The sequence below is a fragment of the Schistocerca serialis genome, chromosome 2 (assembly GCF_023864345.2).
Source record: "Schistocerca serialis cubense isolate TAMUIC-IGC-003099 chromosome 2, iqSchSeri2.2, whole genome shotgun sequence".
Taxonomy (NCBI): Eukaryota; Metazoa; Arthropoda; class Insecta; order Orthoptera; family Acrididae; genus Schistocerca; species Schistocerca serialis.
Window position 1 is genome coordinate 435,519,762 of NC_064639.1, and position 26,295 is coordinate 435,546,056.

The 26,295-nt window shown below is 42.3% G+C and overlaps 1 protein-coding gene across 1 annotated transcript in view; it reads right to left on the bottom strand.

Moving 5' to 3' along the window:
• The window catches only part of LOC126457296 (DNA repair protein REV1), a 136,838-nt gene that overhangs the window by 90,220 nt on the left and 20,323 nt on the right, over window positions 1-26,295 (bottom strand). The window contains exons 3-6 of the mRNA XM_050093469.1: window positions 23,599-24,931; window positions 12,452-12,572; window positions 7,547-7,700; window positions 5,097-5,419 (exon numbers count right to left, since the gene is read on the bottom strand). Coding sequence (XP_049949426.1) covers window positions 5,097-5,419; window positions 7,547-7,700; window positions 12,452-12,572; window positions 23,599-24,931 — 1,931 coding nt within the window. The remainder of the gene's footprint in view (window positions 1-5,096; window positions 5,420-7,546; window positions 7,701-12,451; window positions 12,573-23,598; window positions 24,932-26,295) is intronic.

Consider the following 26,295-nt stretch of genomic DNA (forward strand, 5'->3'; position numbering starts at 1 on the left):
GCGTTTATGGGTTCTCCATAGATGAATCTGTCAATATCGTCTCTGCTGCTATTCCTTATGCTCAATTGGATTCCTTGTCAACGACATTTTCGCCCCTTTTTTTCTCCTGGGTTAGGCCATGCAAACGACTTTGAAGCTCATATCATGCTCAAACCCACTGCTCGGCCTAAGTTTTTTCGGGCTCGGCTCATTCCTGTGGCCCTTCGTGACCAGGTAAAACAGGAGCTGGATCGTCTCACTACTTCAGGGGTCTTGCTTCCTGTCACTTCAAGTGAGTGGTACTCTCCTGTTGTTGTCGTTGCTAAGCCCAATGGTGATATTCGTCTCTGTGGCGATTTTAAAGCCACTGTAAATGCGCAATGCCTTATCAACACTTACCCTATGCCCCGACCTGTGGAATTGTTCACTAAACTTGCGGGAGGCCAGTATTTTTTTAAATTGACCTGTCAGAAGCTTATCATCAACTTCCTCTCGACACTGCTTCCCAGCAGTTTCTGGTCCTTAACACGCCTTTCGGCCCCTATCAATACCAACGATTGCCATTCAGGGTTTCCAGCGCCCCTGCTCTCTTTCAGCGATTCTTGGAACAATTATTGCTCCCTGTCCCTGGGTGTATCAATTACATGGACGACACTGTTGTCACTGGCTCCACCACTGAAGAACATCTTCAGAATCTCCGCACACTTTTTCATGTCTTACAGACTGCCGATCTTAAGCGTAATCCTCAGAAATCACAATTTTTTCAGGCATCTATCACGTACTTGGGTTTCTAACTCTCTCGGGATGGTATTCGTCAGCTTCAGCAAACTGTCACTGCGATCGATGCCCTACCTCGCCCTACATCTGTTAAGGAACTGCAGGCCTTCTTGGGGAAAATAGCATACTATCAGAGGTTTTTACAGTCTGCTGCTTTGGTGGCTCAGCCGTTGCATCGCCTGTTTCATAAAAACGTGCCTTTTCACTGGTCCGCGTCATGCGATGCGGCTTTCCAGAAATTTAAGACTATGCTGAAACAGGCCCCGTGCCTGGCTACTTATCGACCTGGCTAGCATCTTGTTCTTGACACGGACGCCTCTAAATACGGGGTTGGTGCAGTCCTTGAGCGCCGTTTTTCTGACGGTTCTGAACAACCCATTGCTTATGCCTCCAAAATGCTCACGGATGCCCAACAAAAGTATTCTCAAATTGAAAAAGAAGCTTTGTTCATTATTTATGCTCTTCATAAGTTTGGTGTTTTTCTCTATGGATCCAAATTTCATCTTGTTACGGATCACAAACCACTTGTTTCCTTGTTTCATCCATCAACGTCACTTCCCGACAAGGCTGCACACCGCCTCCAGTATTGGGCTCTTTACTTGTCCGATTTCAATTACGAGATTCGTTTCTGGCCGACGGCACAACATGCGAATGCTGATGCACTGTCTCGCTTTCCCATGGGTCCTGATCTGGCATTCGATAGGGACAAACTGTTGTGTTTCCACCTGGATGTTGCCGAACAGCGGGTTGTGGACGGGTTCCCCATCACCGGGGACCGGCTGGCGGCTGCTACGGGTTCTGACCCTACCCTCTCCCGGGTTTTATGCTGTATTCACAAGGGTTGGCCAGATCGTCCGTCCGCTAAGACTTCTGATACATTGCGGAACTACTATGCTTTGCGTTACTGCCTCACAGCTAGCGATGGTGTTATCCTTCTTTCCACCGAAAATGCTTCGCCGCATGTTGTGGTGCCTGCGTCTTTGCGTGCTTCGGTCTTGCGCCTCCTTCACCAAGGGCACTGGGGTGTGTCTCGCACAAAATCTCCGGTGGGCCGTCATGTGTACTGGCCCGCCATCGACTCTGAAATAGCGCACATTGTCGCTGCCTGTGGCCCTTGTGCGTCACAGGCTGCCGCCCCGAAGTCATCTTTGTCACCGTGGCCTTCGCCTGAGAAGCCCTGGGAGCACATTCATGCCGACTTCGTGGGACCTTTTTTAGGCAATTGATGCCTACTCTAAATTTCCTTTCATTGTCCGTTGCACATCACCTACCACCGTGGCAACCACAAGTGCTCTCGCCCGCATTTTCTCTTTGGAAGGCCTTCCCTCTACTCTTGTTATTGATAATGGTCCGCAATTTGCCTCTTCCGAATTTGCGGATTTTTGTGCTTGTAATGGTGTCATGCGTGTCACAGCCCCTCCGTTCCATCCCCAATCAAACAGTGAGGCTGAACGACTGGTCCGCACATTTAAGGCTCAGATGAGGAAACTCCTGACTTATTCTGCTGCTGATGATGCGCTTCTCCAATTTCTGGCTTCTTACCGTTTCACCCCCATGGGCGACCACAGCCCGGCTGACCTCTTACATGGCTGACAGCCCCGGACGCTACTTCACCTTCTGCGGCCTTCCACCTCACAGCCGCAGGTGCCTTCGCTTGGCCAGTTCACCGCCGGCGACCTTGTATGGGTACGGGGATTTGGCAGGCGGCCAAAATGGAGTCCAGGCCGCATCTTACGACACCGTGGCTGATGCCTGTATGAAATCCAGACGGACACAGGTGTTGCAGTGCGTCATTCGGACCAGCTTCGGCCTCATGTGTCGGCAACACCTGTTCCGAATGCCGTCCACCACCTTCGGCTCTACCTGACGCTCGGGATCTTGCCATCTCTCATTACTCACTACACAGCCCTCTCACCGTCATCTCGGTGCCAGCACAAGAACGGACGCCACCAGGAGACGTGCCCATGCAGGAACCGGATGACCATAATCTGTCGGAGCAACTCTACTAGCCTCCTTTTCCTACGGATGTCGTCACATCGCCCATGTCTCCTGTTATATCAACCGGACTTGCCGCAACGGGCAGATTGGAGCACAGGGCCCCAGCAGATTCGACCCCTACGTCTGCTGTGAACCCGACCCCTTATCATCGGGGACACTTCTGTCCGTACGGGAAGCCTCCTCCTCGAGACTTTACAGCCAGTCAAACAACACCTATGGACATTAGCAATCTACAGGCCACCTCCATCAAGACCTGTGCAAAAAATTCAAAGGGGGGAAAAGTGTTGTGACTCGCTGATCTTTCAAAGTGCCACCGCGCAGTTACGCGCATCCTCTATATGCAGCGCTGCCTGCCAGCCATGCAGCAGCCGTGCCACCAAAGCGGCCAAGCAGCCACCGGCTGCCAGATTTGGACTCAGTGCTGATTTGGATGTTACCGTGTTCACATGTCTTGCTTTGTCAACTTACTCTGTGACTTAAATGTGTTGTGTCATTTTGAAATATATGTGTTCAATTTGACGTTATAACATTATCAAATGTTATGTTTCTCCTAAACCTTCTAGGTGAGTAACAAGTTATTTAAGAACGCATGAAAGGTGATAAGGCTGCCTAAATCAGCAATCTCACTGCATTCCTGCACACACCTCAACTGTGCGAAAATAAAAATTTCTATATTCCACTGTACTGCTATTCCAAATTTCTTTGGATTTTTGGACAAATACTATTTGATGTCACATTTGCATTAAATAATCAACCCATATTGTATTTTCTTGTAATTTTCAATGTCTTATGCTAAACTAAACAATATATTGTACAATACTGGTACGTACAGCAGGAAACATTTGAAGTTTTATTCTAAACTAGTTGTTAGGTCCTGCTTCTGTGCATCTAAGCATTTTGTGGTAGTATTATTGAGTTTTTTTAGCAGTGCTCCTTTGGCTAAATGGGTGCTTATTTCATTTGGTTTTACTGTTCAGACAAAAAAACACCATTTTTCATGTAAAGTAAGGCTAATATTGGAATGAGTATCATATTTAAATTTTTTAGAAATCTTATCATGTTGTAGCTCAGGGAAATCCCATAGATTCATAATCGTCATCACAATGTAATTTTGCATCAAGAAACAACTAAGGCAAGAAGACGTATAACTAAGGCAAGAAGACATATAAAATAATATAAAAGATATGTAAAATAATGCACTGAAAATTCTGGTTAAGAACAACGCATTATTTAGGAATAAAGAGATGGCTCACCAGATGACAGAAGCACTGCGCGCACTCGCACTTGCACACTTGTCTCCCAACATTGTGCTCATAGACAGGCCTTAGTGTGTGTGTGTGTGTGTGTGTGTGTGTGTGTGTGTGTGTGTGTGTGTTTCTCCTACAGCTTGAGAAAGGAATTTCATCCCAAAAGCTAGTAAAGCAAAGGTCTGTACCTTCCCTTTGTGTATCTACAGACAATGCACTGCTTCTGCTTTCCAGTGAGCCGTCTCTCTATTCCTAAAGATATATAAAATATTTTCATAAATAATTTCATTTACTTACATACAAATGAATAAGTATTTCATTTGATTTTCTGTACGGTGTATACTGCCGAAGAAAACACTTGCGTCTGGTCATGCACAGTAATAGAAGAAAGCCAACACTTGTGCCACATAAGATGCCCAATAATGGCAGTTTAATGATAAATAATAACACAAAAATGACTGACAGTATTCCACACATGTAGACTCTAAAAGAAAATACACTGTTTTTGTTTACACACTGTATAATGCAAGCATGGATGCCCAGTCAATATGCTCTCCAGTCTCTCTCGCACTCTCATAAGTTCAAAAATGTTCAAATGTGTGTGAAATCTTATGGGACTTAACTGCTAAGGTCATCAGTCCCTAAGCTTACACACTACTTAACCTAAATTATCCTAAGAACAAACACAAACACACACACACACACACACACACACACACACACACACACACACACACACACACCCCTGCCCGAGGGAGGACTCGAACCTCTGCCGGGTCCACTCTCATAAGTGTTAGGAGTGAAATGATGAAAAAATTTTTTTCAATTCGTGCCATAGAAGCTAGTAAGTTTCAACACCCACATGGATATTGTAGCCAGTGCACACAGCACCCCTTGCACCCCCTTGCTACAATTCTGGATACCAAGGCAGGAAAAAAAATAATATTTTTACTAACACGACTCATCAACAAACATAAAGAAAACTACACATAAAATACAAATATTAAATAAAAAAATTAAGGTTTGTGTTACAAAAAGTATGAACAATATGAGAGATCAACATGCAACATACAAATGCCATATCTTCATACATACCAATAGTTTAAGTGTGACACATCTTCCCTTCATCCCAGTGCTCTGAAGCCGTATAGCTACTTCACTGGACAACTGCTTCAGAAATTTTTCTGCCTCTTCTAGTTTTGTAAATCGAATGCCATAGTTGACTTCTGCCGAAACTGATTTGCGTTTATGTTCAGTATCCAACCCCCTGTTGTCAATACCTCTGCAATGGTTATAAAGTGTTTCTCCTGTTTTAACACCAAATTCTGACTTCAAATTTGCTAAAGACTGTGTCTGGAGATCACCACACGTTCTGATTCCCATTGCACGGAGTCTGTGTGAAAGGGTGTATCCCACACCTGGAAAAAATGAACATAGGAATAATGAAAATAATAAAAGGCTGTTCGTACTACTTCAGAGAAAAAAGCAATAGAAAAAAGTATTTTTTTTTTAATAAATAAAAGCAGTGGGCTTCTGTGACACCCCCCCCCCTCCCCCCTTGGGTAAATTTCTGTCATTGGACAAACAATATAAAATTTAAAAATGAAATTGATGGAAGTAATATGTTGAGGCAACTACTTTAATTAAATTAATATAATTATTGTCTGTTGTTGTGGAAATTCCAAGTTTACCTACATCCTACCATAAAGTTGCAGTTATGCTTTAAAATACTAGTTACCATGGTCACAAGAATGCAAATTTTTCTAAATCCCTTTCACCTCAATCTAATCTGCTCATGACTATTGTTGGTGTAAAAGAACGAACTGGAGTAATGTAATGTGAAAGATGTGTTGCAGTCAAGCGCATTTGGATGTGGAGAACAGAATATGTATTGAAGAACCATTTATCATCTCCATAATTAAGGGCATCTGCATGGGGTTGAAGAGATTTAAACAAGCCAATTGGTGTCAGGGTACAGAGAACAGTTTAGCAATTCATACCAGAATGATTCATGACACACTACTAGCTGCTTTCACTCATATTACACTTCCAGAAACCAACACAATACCTGACTGATACAAAAATTGATTGGAATGGCTTCCTAGTTTAGATGAAGGATTGTATTAAAGTTGACCATTTTCCGGCTGTTCACAGTTCAGTATCTCCATTATTTTGTACTTATTGACCTTATACGTACAACATAATACAGAGACCACATACAATTTTTATACGAGTACCACCACCGAATCTACTTTCTCAACAAGATTTGAATGACTGTTGCATCTCAAGTTGATACAGACCACATTTATCTGGCTGTAGTGACAGCCTCTGACTTAATGTTAAAGCTGCAGTCACACAATATTGGATGTTTCAGGTTTTAGCTCACACATACACAGTTGTGGATATGGCTTACTTTCTTTAAATCACATTCAGGAGTCTGAGATGTAATAGAAGCAGTACACTTTTTTAACATGTTGTGAAGGTCTAGTCTGAAGGGGTAGGGCATTTTCACTTTCTCTGATAGGAATACATAGTATAAAAGGGCAAAGTTGGACTTAGTGTAGTACATGCAGGGCTGGGCCCCTACATATTCAGCCACCACATTCACAGATGTGCTTTTCAGGCCAGGTATGGTCCCTGCTTTATGTTAGGAAGTTGTTGGTCAAAGAAGATTCACTGTGCTGTTCACTGACAAGCCTATTGCAGCCGAAACAGCATCAGGGGGTGCAAACTGCATCGATATGTGCCACGTAGGTTGCAGTAATCAGCACTGCAGTCAAAGGCACCTATCTACATCTACACAGCCATGTGTCCACGTGACAGTGCACAGTGCACCTGTATTCCTCCACTGATGGGTACCTAGAGCACTGCTCAGCCCTCGGGTATATGCTTCAGACCACAATGCCTGCTCCTGCTACCCATCAGAGCGCATTGCCTCATGCCGTCACCAGCATCATCAGTCACTCCCGCATCTGGGCCTGCATCTCAATGGCCCACAAGCTCACAGCCTCAAGGTACAGTGCCACTGATAGTACAGTACCTCCTGGCCCATCACCACTTCTGACAATCATGGACTTTGTCATAGTAGACACTGGCTACAAATCATCAAGATGAACTTTACAGTTATATTCGAGTGTGGACTTTCATCTGCTGAAGCTGTACTGAGTTTGGTTTATGGTTAATAAACAGAGTTGTTACTGTAATGTGTGAATTCCATCAGTACCAGTCGGAATGCCTGACTAAGGTTATGACACTCAGCTAATAACCTTAGCCTTTTGCCTCTTTCAATGAAAATGTCACTGCAAATAAGTTTCTCTGAGAACAACAATGCTGTAAGGATGTTCTGTTTCTCTATTCCACTTGAGAACCTGTTCAAAATTAACTGGATTTAATAAACCGGGGCCAAAACTGTTTCCAGCATACATTTAACATTGCTCTGTCATAATTTATTTCTTTAGGATGAGCAACAAAAATTTCATGACAGTAAGTATCTCTAAACAAGTGATTATATTTTAATTTCTCTTGTGAATTTCTGAACAAAATACCTGGTAGGTCATCAACTTTAATATCTTGAACAAATTCCAAAACACGAGATGGCTCAATAAAATACTGTCCATCAGGCTTTGCTTTCTTTGTTGCAAGGCGAGCCATCAATGGATTAGGACCAAATCCTGCTGATGCTGGGCACCCAGTCTTTTCCTGCAAACATTCATACTACAAGCTGTCCTTACTTTATTGAACAAAAAAATCTTATTAAGAAATCCTTTAGCTGACTTTATTTTTATCTTCAGTGACAAATATAATCATAACACTTAATAACAAAATCTATATTATTAAATGACTAAAACGTGGCATGGTTCCAGCGTAGGCTGCCTAACAATTTTTTGGTCAATAAGGCCTTTGTCAAAATAGACAACACACACCCCACACACACACATACACACATGACCACAGAGTCTGACAGCAGGTGCCAGACTGTGAGTAGTAGCGCATTATGGGAGAGGCTGGTGTGGGAAGGGGATAGGATAGCAGAGTAGGCGAGGGGAATGGTGAAGTCCTGCTGGGACCATGCAGGGATAAGGTGGAGAGTAGGGCAGCTAGGTGCAGACAGGAGGTTAAAGGGAGGGCAGGGGAGAGAGGGGATTAGTGGGAAAGGAGAGGTGTAAAAAGACTGGGTGCATTGGTGGAACAGAGGGCTGTTTAGTGCTGGAATGGGAATAGGGAAGAGGCTAGATGGGTAAGAACAATGACTAACAAAGGTTGAGGCTAGGAGGGTTACAGGAACATAGGATATATTGTAGGGAGAGGCTTCACAGCCTGTGCCATCTGGGTCCTTCCCACCAACACCAGCTTTTCTGAATTGCCCAGATGGGAAATCTTCCTGTAATACATCCTAGGTTCCTGTAACCCTCCTGGCCTCCACCTCTGTGTCTTTGTCCTTACCCATCTAGCCTCTTCCCTGTTCCCATTCCAGCACTACACAGCCCTCTGTTCCACCAATGCACTCAGTCCTTTTACTTCTCTCCATTTCTGCTATCCACCTCCCCTCCCACGCCCTCCACCTAACCTCTCATCTACACCTAGCTAGCCCACTCTCCACCTCACCCCTGCACGCTCCCAGCAGCACTTCACTGTCCCCCACCCCTACACTGCTATCCCTCCCCCTCCCCCATCCACCAAAATCTTCTCCTTACCCCCACATGGTTGCCTCTACCATAATGCACTGCTACTCACAGTCTGGCTCCCACTGCCAGATATTGGTCGTGTGTGTGCGTGCGTGCGTGCGTGTGTGTGTGTGTGTGTGTGTGTGTGTGTGTGTGTGTAGTCTATTTTTAGTAAAGGCTTTGTTGGCTGAAAGCTAACGTTTCAACAGTTTTTTTGTTGTGCCTTCCTGCGACTCAGCACCTCCACTATATGATGAGTAGCAACTATCCTTTTCATTATATTGTTACATTCTATCCTAGATTTTCCATTGTATGATATATAATATGTAATATTACAAATGTGCCTGATAATAACACATCATCGAAATTAGGTAATCGCCTGCTACAGAGCATGTTTGCTTTTATTAAGCATTTGAAGGCTGTTATGGACCCCCACAATAACAAAATTCTAACTAGAAGTTAGAAACTATGTTTACCGTATTTACTAGAATCTGTAATCCAAAAAACCGCCTGCGGCTTAGAATCGAGTTCAAACAAGCGGAAGTTCTGAAAAATGTTGGTAGGTGCCGCCACAACTAACTTCTGCCGTCAAATATATGTTGCGCTACACAGGCATGCTTTGCAGGCACAAAGATAAATACTGGCACCAAAACCTCTGCGTCAGTAAATAAATTTTAAAAAAAAAAAGGTGGAAGACAAGCTTTTTTCTCCGCCCCAAGTTTCGACCACTGCATTTTCGTACATTATCCAATGAAGTAAATACAAATTCTGTATTGTTCATTTTCGAATATAGCAGCATTTCAATATACTACGAAAATCCGACTGGCAAGACTGTTCGGGATGTTTGTCACAAGACCACCTACGATACATCTTGTAGATGGTCTTGGTTTGTCAATATGGCCAACTCTAGGTTCTGAATTTTTTCCTACCTGTGAGAAGAGGTGGTCGCTAATAGGAACTTTTATGAATTGTGAATCACATACAGTATTCTCTACACCATAAGAATAATATGAATATAAACATTTTGTCATGTATTGTTTCGTGTTTACTGCTATCTCATTTAAATTCTGTCTGCCTAATAAACTACGAAACTAGAGTGAGACAACAGCAAACACGGAAGAAAATACATATCATGTCATGTTTATATTCGTATTATTCTCATGCCTAATAGTGTACAATCAGAAATGAAGCACGGCAGTTGACTAGACTTCTAAATCTAAGATGACTAATTTCTGTGCAGAATGTAATGTACTAAAGAGGCGCGCCTGCACAGATTTTCAAACGGAGAAAAATTTTTGTTAAACTCTCGTTCAGAACATCTATCGTACGCAGTCTATTATTTGGTTCTTGTTGATCATTATCAAACAAATAGCAGTTTCTTGCCATCGTTTCACTAATGAAACGATTCCTCTCTTTCTTTCTTTCTCTCTCTCTCTCTCTCTCTTTTTTTTAAATTGTAAGCGGCGGTAGGGCGCACTAAAGCAAGCCATGCCGCGATCGGCAACAGGCCATAAACACTCATTATCAGAATGCGACAAACAATGCATGACACAGTACAGTAATGCATTTTCAGCTTAGAGTGACGTAAACACCTATAACAAAGAGAACGGCACTTACCAGATCAAAGAAAAATAAGCAATCAATTCAAACCAGATGAAGCATGAGAAAAAGGAAGGGTACCCGTATAAATACGGATGGAGCGCCTGACGCTCAGCAATGGCTATCTGGTAAAGCTTAACTGCTAAGCTTACAACTCGAACCAAACTACTGTAGCTGTATCATCATTCATTCAACCTAAATTGTGTCTCATATTACAATGGACCAACTTTGTTTCGATTTGGAGGTGCAGCCTAAAACTTTTCTCTCCTCTTGAATTTCGAGTCTCAAATTTCAGGTGCGGCTTAGATTCGGGAAATTTTTTTTCCCTTGATTTCGAGTCTCATTTTTCAGGTGCGGCTTAGATTCGAGTAAATACGGTATGTCTTGAGGCACCTTAACACACAGTGTACAAATTGAGCACTTACCAGCTTCCATAAACTTTAAACATATTTTCTTTGCTGTCAATTCCCCCCCCCCCCCCCCCACACACACACACAAAATAATGAAAGGGAAAAAAAATCAGCATCACGTATGATGTTTTAATTTCTTACTTATTTATTAATAACTCTATCTGCAAAACATTTTTCAGACAATATCCACACGTAACCCTGAATGTATCGGCAAAATTATATCACTGTACAACATATAGTTAAGGAAAAATGACATTTTATACATTGGACTTCAATGTTTTAAAGAATCAGGTGTGGAGGTTACAGGTATATTTACAACACAATACATAAAAACTAAATTGGATGTGTATGTAATATGTTCCATCTTTGACTTATTTCAGATTCCTGAAACTTCTCCTTTTTCAGATTCCTGAAACTTCTCCTTTTTGACAGGACTATGGGGCATGACAAATGAATAATGATGAAATGGAGGGAAGGCAAAATGGGCTAAATGAGATAAAGTGAAAAATGTGGAGCTTGGAATCAGACAATGGCAATACTGCTGCATGTATTTCACAGGAGAGGAAAAGCAATGTTGAAATACATTAGAACAATATGCTTCATGTGACAGCAAAGCAAATATTGGTTTCTAGTGCAATTAGTATCCTCATGGATGAATATGTTGGTGGGTAAGGGAGGTTGGAAGGGGAACAGCACACCTACCCATGTTTCTTGAACTTTTTACATTCTGACTACATCAACTAGTAGAAAATATGTCATCTGGATCCCTGAATAAATGTAGAAATAGTGAAAATTAGTAGATATTAAACCACCATAGAGACGTAGGGATGGAAAGTATTTCTACACATTTCTCTTCATAATTATATAAAACATGTGAGCATATAATGAGATTAGTCTTCCTAATATTTTTTTGTAATAAGCAAAACATGTGTAACATCTCAATACTGGCCTATAATACAACGCACATCATCAACTAATTACAAATGTTGAAAAGTACTTCTAATGTAGAAGCAAAAGACAAAATCTGAAGCTGTGTGGGTGGGCACACTTATAATGCCAATATGATAATATATCACTTGTAACTGTACTGAAAGTTTACACAGAATATGTAAATGGGCTATAATTGAAATATATGAGCTATAAAATAAATTTTCTATAAGTATATCTGATTAGAAACTTATATAACATCCTACAACAATGAAACACTTTGTTTTATTTTGGAAGAAGAGACAGTTGGATTATATTGGCATTAGTATCAAGAAGAGCACTGTTTCTCCCTCTAATTGATAGTTTGATCTGTAATGTAACTAATTAATTACATGAAATTGGAAGGTGCCTCAGCTGCAAAATTTGACTGGACCTTAATTCATTCACTTGTTCCATATACTCAATCCTTACAGAACCTTTCAGGATGATATGTCAAAATACACAATAGTACATATAAGTAACTACTGAAGCTACTACAGTATGCAATGTAGCTACGGTCATGTGATAACACACATGAAGGTATTGCAGTAGTAATTACATCAAAGAACAACCGATGATTGTTTTTTAATATGTTACATATTTAATGAAAATTCTTCCACAAGTGACCTTATAGACTTCATGCCACGTCTCAGAATTTTCTTTCCCCTCTCATGTCAGAAATGTAAAACATACTTACACAAGGAAATTTAATTAAAACTCATTTCTTATGCCACTGTAACTATAAAAATTGGGAACATAATGATCTTTATTAATCCGAAGCATTTTGCACTTATTAAATACAGTGATCTACCTTTATCTCTCTTCGCAAAACATCTGCAAATTCCAATGGTGTTATATTCATCTCATTTATTATATCTGTACAGTCTACATACATCTCATCACAGCTCACGGCTTCAATATTTAGTGTGTAACTGGAAAAAAAGAGATGCATAATATCAATGAATTAATGATGCTGTTCTCACAGCAACATGACACAAATTTCAGTATCAATAGATTACACACACACACACACACACACACACACACACACACACACACACACAGAGAGAGAGAGAGAGAGAGAGAGAGAGAGAGAGAGAGAGAGAGAGAGACTATTGGATGACCATTAAAAAAATAATGATAAGGAAATGAAATATAATAGCAATACATATATTTTATAGACATGTGGCTGTAGTCGTTAGTCCGATGACTGGGCTGATGCAGCTCTCCATGTTAGACTTTCCCATGCAAGTATTTTCACATATGCATAACTACTGCACCCTGTGTCCACTTGACACATCTAACTACAGTCAAGCCTTCATCTTCTACTATTTCTCAAGATTCTTTCCATTCTGTTCAGCTGATCTTTAAATTACTTTGCCATCTTTGATTGAATTACAGTATCATCAGCAAATAAAGTTTTTATTTTCTTCTGAGCTTTAATTCTCTTTCCAGATTTCTTCTTAGTTTCCCTTACTGCTTACTGTACAGACTGAACAACATGAGGAATAGGCTACAGCTCTGTCTCACTCCTTTCTCAGTTACTGCCAGCTTTTGTGTCATATGACTCTTAAAACTGCACTTTTGCTTCTGTAGCACTTATAAATAATCTTTCATTTCAGAATTTCAAATAATATATTAAATTCAACTTTGTCAGAAGCATTACCTAAATCTACAAACACTATCAATGTCCATTTGCCTTCTTCAACCTATGTTCCCAGAAAATGTATAGGTTATGTATTGCTATATTTCATCAGAAGTCAGACTGATCATCCCCCAAATTAGTTTCTAGCAGTCATTCCATTCTTCTTTTGATAAATCATGTTAGTATTTTACAAGTGCTATGGCGGAAGCTGCAGTAGCTGTATGTGGAAGGATAAGTGGCAGAAAACGGTGGAAGGAGAGACAAAGGTGGATGCAAGACTCAAAGTAGTGGGAATGAATAACAAGACCTTCAGATTGTTGTTCCAAGAAAGTATGGAAATAGCAACAGATGAGTATAAGAAAAAGAAGAAATAAGAAAATAAGACAGTGGCTGAGGAGAGACAGAAGTGGATGGAAGAATGGACAAGAATGATGGATACAATAAGACATTGCAGTGCCTGTGTTGTCCAGAACTACAATGCAATGTTACTTCGGACATGCGTGTGTGTTCAAAGGAACAAGCAAGCATTGCGGTGACTACAGCCATTATATAGTACGTAAAACATATTCACAGTTGCGAATACAGATGACTATGTAATGGAATGACGACAATGAAAATTTGTGCCAGACCAGGACTCAAACCCAGATTTCCCACTTAATGAGAGCGGTCACCTCACCACTAGGCTACCCGAGCATGATTCACAGTCAGACCCAAACTTGTATATGTTGTCAACCAAGTGTCTATAACCTGCACTCATATATCCACTATGTACATTCCTGTACAGGGGAGGCATTTTAATGGAAAGTTGCTTGCCAAGTGTCAATGGATAAATATGACACTGCACTGTATTTCAGAACAACACAGGCACTGCAATATTGTATTTATGCACCAACACCGGGCAAGAAATTTCAATTAAAATGTTTTTCCTGTACAGGAATTTATGTCATGTATGCACAAGTGCAGGTTGTAGACACATAGTTGATGACATATGGAACCTTAGGTATGGCTATGAATCATACTTGAGAACTGTAATGGTAAGGTGACACTCACAATAAGCAGGAAATCTGGATTTGAGTCCTGGTCCAGCTCAAATTTTCATTGACATCATTCCATTATACAGCTGATGGTTGTCCATATGCGCAACTGCAAATACATTTAATGTATTTCATAATGGCTGTAGTTGCTACAGTGCCTGTTCCTTCAGATATGCATGCATGCCTGAAGGAACATTGCATTGTACATTTCTGATCAACATAAGCTCTGCAATATATTTATCTGCCGACACTACGCAAGCGACTTTCAATTAAAAGCCTCCCATGTATGGAAATATACAAGAGTGCATGTTGCAGATACATGGTTCACGACATATGGAAGCTTGGGTCTAGCCACGAGTAATAACCAGATAGCCTAATGGTAAGCAATTGCTCATGATATACAGGTAATACGGGCTCGAATCCCAGTCTGGCAAAACTTTCATTGTCGCCATTCCATTATACAGTTGATGGTTGTCTATATTCGAAATTGTGAAACTTAAGGTGCTAGAAGTAAACTCTTAGGAGGTGTGTGTGTGTGTGTGTGTGTGTGTGTGTGTGTGTGTGTGTGTGTGGGTGGGTGGGTGGGGGTGGGGGGTGGGGGGGGGGGGAGGAGGATGACCTGACAAAGGAAGAGGAAGAAATGGAAATGGTTCTGGACAAGATGACAGGCACCAGGTATGGACGAAGTATGTCTCACGAAATGGTGAAGGCAGCGTGGGAAATTGGGAAACAGTGGCTGTACTGTGTGATGAGAGTGGTATGGAATGATAAGAGAACTCCAGAAGATTGGAAAAGAGCACTAACTGTCCCTACATTCAAGAAAGAGAATAGGGAAAATTACAGAAACTACAAGGGAGTCGCAATGATACCAAACTGTGCCAAGGTATATGAAGATCCTGGAGCGCAGAATCCGAACAAGGGTTGAGAACAAATTGAGAGCAGAGCAGCATGGCTTCAGGCCTGGCAGGTCACCTGGTAACCTCACATTTGCAAAGAGGCAGCTCCAGGAGCACCAACATGAATCTGAGGAAGATCTTGTGATGATCTTTCTTGATACAGAAAACGTACTTGACAGTGTCTGTAGAGAAAAGGTCTGGAAAGAACAAGAAAAGAAGGGAATGAAGGAGATTTATTGAGGAAGTCCAAGTTATGTGAAAGTGGGAAATGAAAGGGCAGATTGGTTCCAGCTAACAAGTGGTGTGAAACAGGACAGTGCACTGTCATCTCCACTCTTCACTGTGGTCTTGGATGAGATCATGTGGCAGAAAAAACTGGAGAAGACATAATATGAACCAAAGTTCGTCAGAAGTACAGTAGGATGAGGCATGAAAGGACAAGGGAAATAGTAAGAGAGGAACCCTTGCAGAGCAGCACAGAAACTTCAAGGCTAAGATGGTATGGACACTCAAAGAGAATGGGAAACATGAGCATTCCCAAAAAGATACATGAAGTGAAGAAGCAAAGGAAATGCCTAAGAGGAAGACTGAGGGATAAATGGCTGAAGGTTGTGGAGGAGTGTGCTGAAAAACGAGGTGAGGACTGGACCAGAGTGAACCCAGAGAGCTGGTGCGAAAATGAGATTAGATGGTGAAGCTTATGTTCCAAACAGAACAAACGAGGTGAGGACTGGACCAAAGTGAACCCAGAGAGCTGGTGGGAAAATGAGATTAGATGGTGAAGCTTATGTTCCAAAGAGAACAAGCCCAGGGCTGAAAACTGTTCAAGATGATGATGATGATGATGATGATGACGACGACGATAGTTACAACCAAGGCTTATTAAACTAATGACTCAGTACTATTCACACTTGTTACCACCTGCTTCCTTTGGTATTGGGATTGTTACATTCTTCTTGAAGTCAGTCTCATATACGTAGCATACCATGTGGAATATTTCGGTCATGGTTAGTTGTCCCAAGGAGATTAATAATTCTGAAGGAATGTAACCTACTCCAGGTGACCTTGTTTCACCTTAGATCATTCAGTGCTTTGTCAAATTCTCATAGTGTCCACACCAGATGGGTTTCAAACAGGAATTAGAGAAGATTTGAAGAAGAGCAGTACATTTCATTACAGGTTAACTTAGTAAGTGCAAAAACCATCACAGAGGGGTTAAGACAACTCTAGTGGCAGACACTGCAAGATAGGTATTCTGCATCGCAATGTAGTTTACTGGTAAATTTTTGAGGGTGTACATTCATAGAAGTGTCAGCTAGTATATTGCTTCTTCTTACATATTCCTGTGAAAACACCAAGAAGATCAAATAAGAGAGAGATTTGAGCCTAGACAGAGGCTTGCTAGCAATCATTCTTCCCACGAACCAATCACAACTGGAACAGCTATACCTTGCTGGTACACAAAGTACCCTCCATTACACTGTAATGTGTCTTGCACAGTATAGATGTAGATCACATCACTCATCTAATCTTCATCCATTTCCTATTCCTGTAATATTGTCGACGAGTTTCTTTAATTTATATAATCGTTCTACATAGGATTCTTTAATTTCCCTAAAAGCAGCATCTACCTTTCTTATGGTTGTTCATGCTTCTACAGCTTTGCATTTATCCTCTAGCTATTCCTTCTCTGGTACATTGCTCTTTTCATCATTCTTCAAGTTTTGTGTGTGTGTACTTCAATTTTCAAGTTTCATTTGCTGCATTTTTATATTTTCTCCTTCCATTAATTAAATTTAATATCTTCTGGTAAATCCAAGGATTTCTGTTTGGCCGTGTATTTTTGCCTAGTTTTCCCACTGTTGCCTGCACTACTTCATCTATTGCGTTAATTTCCCTTGTTTTAGTTACTCATTGCCAAATGCTGTATTCGAAACTCTCAACAATCTCTGCGTGTTTTAATTTATTCAATTTCTTAATTTCCTAAGTGTTTTGCAATTTGTTTGGCTTTAGTCTGCATTTCATAACCAATAAATTGAATGTTATACAGTGACAAACAAAACATACAATTATAACAAGATCTTTTTTCTGTGTATAGAATCAGCTACATCCCATCCAATGAATGTTAGTACACGAATAACTAATTAACAGCCCAGTACACACAAAAAACTGTATTCCACAAAACTACCACAACCCCAAGCGTATTTTGCCGACATACAAAATTCACCTTTTAGTATTTGTTTACTAACAGCCACTCACACAGTTGCAGATGACATTATGTTTATGTTTGCCGAGAAAAGAGAGCAACAGAAAAAAGCACAGAAAATATGTTGCAAACAGTGACAATAATTCACAAAAAATGTCATAACATACAATAAATAAGCTAATATGAAAGTATTCATAGAAAACTACATTGAAGAAGAAGAAGAACAGTAAAAATGTAATAATGTGTTATTGTGTTTGTATAACTACGCTATTTTCAATGTGTTACTGTGTTTGTATAACTACACTATTTTCTGCATGTTTTACATTTGAAAAAAACCACTGACGATGGTGATATTTGTCACCAAAACTAGTTTGGGAAATGAATAAGTAAACAAATAACAACATGTTTTGCATCAAGGTGAACTCAATTTCTGATTATGTTGATTTACAATGACAATTAGATACAGAACCAGAGGATGGATTTTTCTGTATTGACATGGACTGGAATAGTTCAATGCAGTGTTATGAGGATAGTAGAACAGTTGCTGCATTGTGGAAGCAGTGATAAATACCCAGCACCACGCTGGACTGGAACAACTGAACCACATCCTAGGCCAGGGCTTTGATTACCTATCATTATGAACTAAAATGAGGGATATCCTACCCGAGATGCTTCCCAACCCTCCTAAAGTGGTGTTCCATCGCCTAACCAACCTCCACAACATCCTACACCATCTCTATGCCACTCCCAGTCCCAACCCCTTGCCACAAGGATCATATCCCTGTGAAGGACCCACGTGCAAGACCTGCCCAGTCTGTCCACCCAGCACTTCCTATTCCAGTGCTGTCACAGGTTTTCCTACCCCTTCAGGAGCCGGGCCACCTGTGAAAGTAGCCATGTCACGTCATTGCAGCTCTGCTGCAACCATTGCCCAGCTTTTTACACTGATATGACTACCAATCACCTGTCCACCAGGATGAACAGCCACCGCCAAACTGTGGCACAACATGCACCTCAACATAACATACTTGATTTCAATGGCTGCTTCACTAGCCGAGCCATCTGGATCCTTCCCTACACCACCTAAGGTAATGTACTGCACCCGCGCCCTCCACCCAACTGTTTCCACTGCCTCTGTCATATCGTCCCCTCCACTTTCTCTTCTCCCAACCTGTTTATTTGCCATTCTCTGCCAATGCACCCATCCATGCTCCTCTCCTTTTTTCTCACCTCCCTGTCCAACAACCTCCTGCCACTGCACCTGTTGGCATTCCAGTCCTTGCACACTACCAGACAGTGTTCCTCTGTTCCCTCACCCATGCACTACTATCCCTTCCCCCCCCCTCCGGATTGCTGCTTACATACCACGTGATAGTTGCATTCTGGCACAACATGCTGGAGTTGGCGGTCATGTGCATGAGGTGTGCTTGCTTGTGTGTGTGAAAGGTGCATCTATTTCTCTTTTGCTGATGAAGGGTATGGTTGAAAGCTTTATTTGTGCCTGTCTGCAACTTAATGCGTTCTTTATGGTAAGTAGCAAACTTTCTTTTCCTACATTTTTTATATTCCTACCGGGAGTTACCACTGTTTGGGTCTGCCAAACGGCTTTTTTTCTATCCTACAACCCTGTGATGTTTTCCTCTGTCACTTGTGTCTGAGCATTACTCTTCTCAGTGTCAATTTTTTCTCTTCTTTCCTGCATTTACCACAGCCTTCCAAACTGCATCTACTTCTAAGCCACACTGTATCAATGATTGCCAGCATACAACACAGATTTCGTGACACTGTGGACATTGATGCAGCATCTGGTCTCCCAGACTCTTTCCTCTGGTGATTATAATTATATTTACTCCTACTGATCCCACTTCATTCCTCATCCTGACATACTGCAGCATTTTATTTTCCACATCTGCCCACGCCTCATGAACTTCTGATCCTCTAAGTAGCCCACTCTTCTCCCTCTCTCTTTGCTTATAGCAAAAGACACACACACACACACACACACACACACACACACACACACACACACACACACACACACCTCATCGTTTTTCTCCCATGTCTGTGTAAAAGTTTTTTACATATTTGTGTATATTTTTACTTGGTTTCATGCTGTGTCGTGTAGTTTTGCAGCCTTTTATACATTTGTGTGTATTCTTAGATATCTGTGTGTACTTTTGCATATCTGTGCATGTTTCTATGTGTCTTTATATGCTTTTTACGGATTTTACACTTTTTTTATCACTTACCCAACTCTTTTCACAATCATCAACACTTATTTTGCCCATTTCTGAATAATTCCCATTTCCTTTACACCATTACTGCCACAATGGGCTTCTGCTCCACCTTTCTGCACCAGTTCAGGGAAGTATCCTTATCCGTGGCTAAAACTCACTCCCATACACAGTTTCTCAAATGCTGCCTGAACCATGGAGTCTCCTAAAATGGCCTAACTGAAAAGAGTCCTTTCTCTGAATCCCACCCCTCCTTAAAACAATTTTTCAGATTCTGCCAATCCCTGGTCCTCTTAAACCTGGTACTGCAAAAATATATCTCCATGACACAGGCATTCCAGAACCACCTCTGCTCCCTCTGCAAGATATTATTACTGTGCAGTCCCTGCTCCATACATCACATCTCTGAAACTGAATCCCTTGCTCTTGAGCACCTGGAGGAGCTTTCCTGACACCACCTCCCCAAGTTATCCTAGCAGCTGACATACTACTGCCACCTCCGGGCACTACTATCATACCCACAGTGTTCCTCCCCTTCCACCCCTCATAGCAGGCACACCCTGCCCAGCTGACCTTTCCAACTTGCCACATCCCCCAAAAACTTCCTATCAACTCTCCATCAAATTCAGAGTCAAAACATGCCCTTCACGCAGTTGTTAACCTTTCCACCAAAACTCTCAGCTCCACAGAAATTTGAGTCATCTCCACCTCACCTTTAGCCTTACATCCAAACTTAACCGCACTGGACTTGTCAAAGACCAAGGACCTACTCTCCTCCTCCCACTCCCTGCAGTGGAAGCACTTCTTTATCGCCAGTCCCTCCAACCATAATCACACAAATTCCAACATTAAACCCCGCCTCTTCCAGTTCATACCACCACCCAACCATGAGCCTCCCATCTAACCACCCACTGGTCACCATCCAGGAATTCCTTACCTCCAACTTAGCTTCCCCAAGTCCCTCTCTCTCACTATAAGAAAGAATAGCCATAAACAATCTCAAAACAAATCCGGCCCTAATCATCCTACGTGCAAACAAAAGTCCCACCCTCTGTTATGAATCACAGTGACTACCTGGCAGAAGGACTCCACCATTTATCTGACTCTCCACATGTAAATTCTGCCAGAGTGATCTCATCGCACAAGTCTAACACAACCTTCAATCATTGCCCTTCCCAGAAACTCTGCCCTGTATCCATTTCCCTCCTCGCCCCTATGACACCCCGCGCGCGCGCGCGTGCCCCCACACACACACACACACACACACACACACACACACACACACACACACACACACACACACACCTTCCATACGTTCTCCAAAATCCACTAACCAAACAATCCTGGACACCCCATTGCAGATGATTATTCTGTCTCACTGAAAGAATTTTGGCCCTCATTGACCAACACTTCCAACCAACTGCCCATAATCTAGCCTGCCACATCAACCATTTCCTTCACCCACTCTCCACCATCCACACTCCTTTACCTCCTGGACCCCTACTCATCACTGCTGATGTCAGTGCCCTGTACACCAATGTCCCTCATGCCCATGGTCTTACCTCTAATGAACACAACCTTTCCCAACATCCTCCTGACTCCAAACCCAATACCTCATTCCTCATACACCTTACTAACATTATCTTAACCCACAACTACTCCTCCTCTGAAGAGAAGGTATATAAACAAATTTGTGGCACAGACATGGGCAACCAAAAAATTGCCCTCTTATGCCAACCTGTTTATGGGCATTCTAGGTACCTTCCTAGCCTCCCAAAATGCCAAACCCTTACTCTGGTTCAGATTCATTGATGATGGTATCTTCAAGAACTGGACTCAGGGCCAAGACATTCTACCTTTGTTCCTTCACAACCTCAGCACCTTGTCATCTTCCTCAATGTTGACTTTCTCCTTTCTGATGGCTCCATCTGCACATATCTCCAATTTAAACCCTCCAACCACCAACAGTACCTGGATTTTGACAGCTGTCATACCTACCACACCAAAAAAACACTCCTATACAGCCGGGCCATGTGGGGAAAGCATATCTGCAGTGACAAAAACTCCCTTGCTCAGTATGTTGAGGGCCTCACCAAGTCCTTCACAGACAAGCACTATCCCCCAGACCTGTCCGCCAACAAATCTCACATGCCATTTCCCCTCACACCTCCAATCCTCCCACCCCCCCCCCCCCCCCCCCCAAGAAATGGTCACAGAGGTGTGCCCTCTTTGTCATCCAGTACCTCCCCGGACTGGAACAACTGAGCCACATCTTTTGCCAAGGCTGTGATTACCTATCCTCATGTCTTGAAATCAGGGACATTCTACCCAAGACACTTCCCACCCCTCGCAAAGTGTTGTTCCATCACCCACCCAACCTCCACAACATCCTAGTGCATCCCTACGCCACTCCGAATCCCAACCCCTTGCCGCAAGGATCATATCCCTGTGGAAGACCTAGGTGCAAAACGTGCCCAGTCCATCCACCCAGGACTTGTTAATCCACTCTTGCCGTAGGTTTATCCTACCCCACCAGCGGTCAGGCTACCTTTGAATGCAGCCATCTCATTTACCAGCTCTGTTGCAATCATTGCACAGCTTTTTATATTGGTATGACTACCAACCCCCTGACCACCAGGATGAATGGCCACTGCCAAACTGTGGCCAAGAGCAAAGTTGACCACCCTGTGGCACAACATGCAGCTGAACACAACATGCTTGATTTCAATGGCTGCTTCTCTACCTGAGCCATTTGGATCCTTCCCTTCAACACCAGCTTTTCTGAAGGTGCAGAAGGGAGTTGCTGTTACAACACATTATCCACTCTCATAACTATCCCAGCCTCATCCTTTGGTAACATACTGCCCCCACACCCTCCATCCAACATTATCACCCCCTCTGTCCTATCTTCCCCTCCCCAATCTTGTCTCCCACATTGTTTATTTGTTGACCACTGGCAATGCACCTACCTATCTTCCCCCACATTTATCCTTTTTTCCCACCTCATTGCCCCACAGCCTCCTGACGCTGCACCATTGGCAATCTAGTCCCTGCACACACCACCAGACAGCATACATCTCTCCCCCCCCCCCCCCCCTCTCCTGTACGCTACTATCCCTTCCCCTTCCCCACCCCCTCCAGACTGCTGCTTGCATCCCGTGTGATAGTTGCATTCTGGCACAACATGCTGGAGTTGGCGGTCATGTGTGCATGGGATGTTCTTGTTTGTGTGTGTCCTCTTTCGCTGATGAATGCTTTGGTAGAAAGCTTTATTTAAGTGTCTTTTAATTGTGCCTGTCTGTGACTTAACACTTCTTCTTTATTGTAAGCAACAATCTATCTTTTCCAACATTGCTGATATTTGAACATGAAGATACCATTGTTTAATAAGATTAAGAGTGAAATGCAAAGATATCAACTTACTCTCATATAACATTAAATGAGAAAATGGGAACTCCTGTCAGTCAAATATAAGTTAAAAGCACACCCCATTAGCCACTTTTTGTATAACATACCTGAAAATGTAGATTTATGGATTGAAATGTTCTGTTCAGGTACAAGCAAGTAGCAGTGTTCATTGTAAAGACAAACAACTAGTAGTAATGAACTGCAAACAAGGCTCAGTACTTATAGCTGTAGATAAATGTCAATTTAATCAAGTAAATATTAGGGTACTGATATGAGATAAACAGCATCATTTTATTTATTATAATGGAGGAGGCAAGAGCTTATTCCAAAGTTGATGATTTCTGTGAATAGCATCAGGCAGTATACGGAGGATTTATTATTAAAAATAGAATACAAATTAAGTTTATATGATTTGCATCTCTTTTGTCAAAGTATGGCTTGATTTATTCCACATCCCTGAAGGTTCTCCTTTTTGAAAGTATCTAAGGAACTCAATGAAGGCAAGTGATTTTAAAATAAGTTTTCTGTATCTTACCTTGCTACAGTATTGTAAAGTGTGTATGAGACTTCCTTGTAACCTTCAAAATCATATGGAATAGTTTTTAAATTTGGACACACTTTAAGAGCACTCCCAAGGAACATTCCATTACATACACCTGCCTTTCGTGCTTCGTAATTGCATGAGGCTATTTCAGACATGGAGTCTCCGTCTCCAATATTATCATACCACATATTATCATCAGAATCAGCAGCATCAGTTTCTTTTTCTACAACTGGATTATTATTGACTTCATTACTATTTTTAGATTGTTTAAATTTCTGTTCCTTTCGTTCTTTATAATATGCAAATTCAACCTTTCTGCTAGAATTATTTTGTGGCCCATTTCTAGGATTTCCTTTAGCATGTGTTACAGCGACTGGGTGTGTCCTCAGCTCAGGTCTATTTCTGAGGCCAACAGAAACAAAAAAACAGTCCATATCAATGTGCATAATAATTTTCTTGTATTTCATATTTTCATCTGCCAAGGAACCTTCTTCAGCTAACAGTTCATCATCATTCATGTTGTCAAATAATGTTTCATTTACAGGTGAACTACACTCTGCTGGAAGTTTTAATCCATTCTTTTTTAAATTCTTCAGTTTCATTCTTCCAGGATATGATTTGTTTGACTCTTCCCGCAATTTACAAATGTACTGTTTAAATAGTGCACCCATTGTAGAGATATGGTGTAAGCGAGAATTATTATAAAACTCTGATAAGAACTCAGAATCCACTGCTGTACGGGTTATTCTTCTATTATCTGGTAATCTCAATTCTCCTTTCTCTTTTGTTTGCAGGCAAATGTCCTTTCCTCTTGCTGGTATTGGATTATTAAGTACAGGTAAGTCATTTGTAGTAGCATAATGAACAGAAGTGGCTGACTCACCAGTTAATTCACTTTCATTACAGTTATTTCCATTAGTGTGTGTTTCTGTTAGAAAATTGCTTCTATTTGGGTTTAAGTCATCTTTATTTATTTTATTTTTTTCGTAATTACCTCTAGTGGTATCATCTGCCAAATTTTCATCCACAGAATTCTTACACAGAGAATTACTTTCACTTGAATGTTGCTTAGGCAGGAAATTCAGTGCAGGCTGTGTCTTTGATTGTTTAGAGTAGAGTAAGTACATCCGATAATCAAGTAGTTTTTTAGCTTTTATGCTGTCCGTTATCCACTCTGGCTTGACAACATTCAAAACCTTCAGTTTTTTTATCTTACAATCAGGTAGATTTGAGGCAATTATGTGTGTTGTTCGATGGGATTCATACTGGTGATACTCTCCGCCATACATGGCCATGATTCTCTTCAGTTCATCAGCTGATGGTTCTGAAATTAAAATATTACGTACTTCACAACATATAAAAGATTAAATGACAAGTACATAACAAACACGGTGAAGAAATACATAGTGGCAAGTGAGTGACGAGTAATTTTAAAAATAGCACAGTAATTCTATCACAAACAACTATTTACAATTTCTAACTTGAATACTACATCTTGTAAACATGTATATGATAGATCACCCTCCATCAAATAAAAGAGGTGCTACACAACAGACATGTATGAAGTGAAGGGCGATATTTATTGCCTTACTTGTGTGACTCATGGCCACATGCTTATGACGAAGATGAGAGAAAAGAGAGGACTGCCAAACCTATGTCCCCATCAAATGGATGAATCACAATCAAAAATAGTGTCATACAAATTTACTTCACGAGAGAGTACAGAAGTTTGGAATTTAACCAAGGGCATTGGCATCAAGTCTGGTGATCTATAATTTTATGACACCACTCTTCATCCTATTGCTAGCCAAATCTGGTAAATAATTTTCCATCGGGATTACAAAATGGGCTATACTTTGAGTGCAGTTCCACCATACAACCATTCATTAGTGATCTCAATTATGGAGGTGGAGGGGTAACTGCTCTTCATGACAAAGTCTTTCTAAAAGTGCCCCTCCTCTCTCTCTCTCTCTCTCTCTCTCTCTCTCCCTCACTCTCTCTCTCTCTCACACACACACACACACACACACACACACACACACACACGCTTACAGTTTGGGGTGGGGAGACAGGGGTTGGGGGGTGAGAGGGGAGGGGTGGGGAGAGGGAGATGGGGGGTGGGAGGGAGGGAGGGAGGGAGGGAGGGAGACAGAGAGAGAGAGAGAGAGAGAGAGAGAGAGATGGGGGGAGAGGTACAGAGGGGTGGGGGGGGGAGAGAGACAGGGGTGGGGGGAGAGGTACAGAGGGGTGGGGGGAGGTACAGAGTGGCGGGGGGAGAGAGAAAGAGGGGTGGGGGGAGAGAGAATCAGGGTTGTGGGGAGAGAAAGAGGGGTGGGGGGAGAGAAAGAGGGGTGGGGGGAAGGGGCGGGTGGTGGAGAAAGAGGGGTGGAGGGAAGGGGCGGGTGGTGGGGGAGAGAGGGGGTGGGGGAGAGAGGGTCGGGGGGGAGAGAGGGTCGGGGGGAGGGGTGGGGGGAGAGGGGCGGGGGAGAGAGGGGCAGGGGAGGGAGGCGTGGGGGAGGGAGGGCTGGGGGGAGGGAGGGCTGTGGGGGGAGGGAGGGCTGTGGGGGGAGGGAGGGCTGTGGGGGGAGGGAGGGCTGTGGGGGGAGAGAGGGGTGGGGGAGAGAGGGGTGGGGGAGAGAGGGGTGGGGGAGAGAGGGGTGGGGGAGAGAGGGGTGGGGGAGAGAGGGG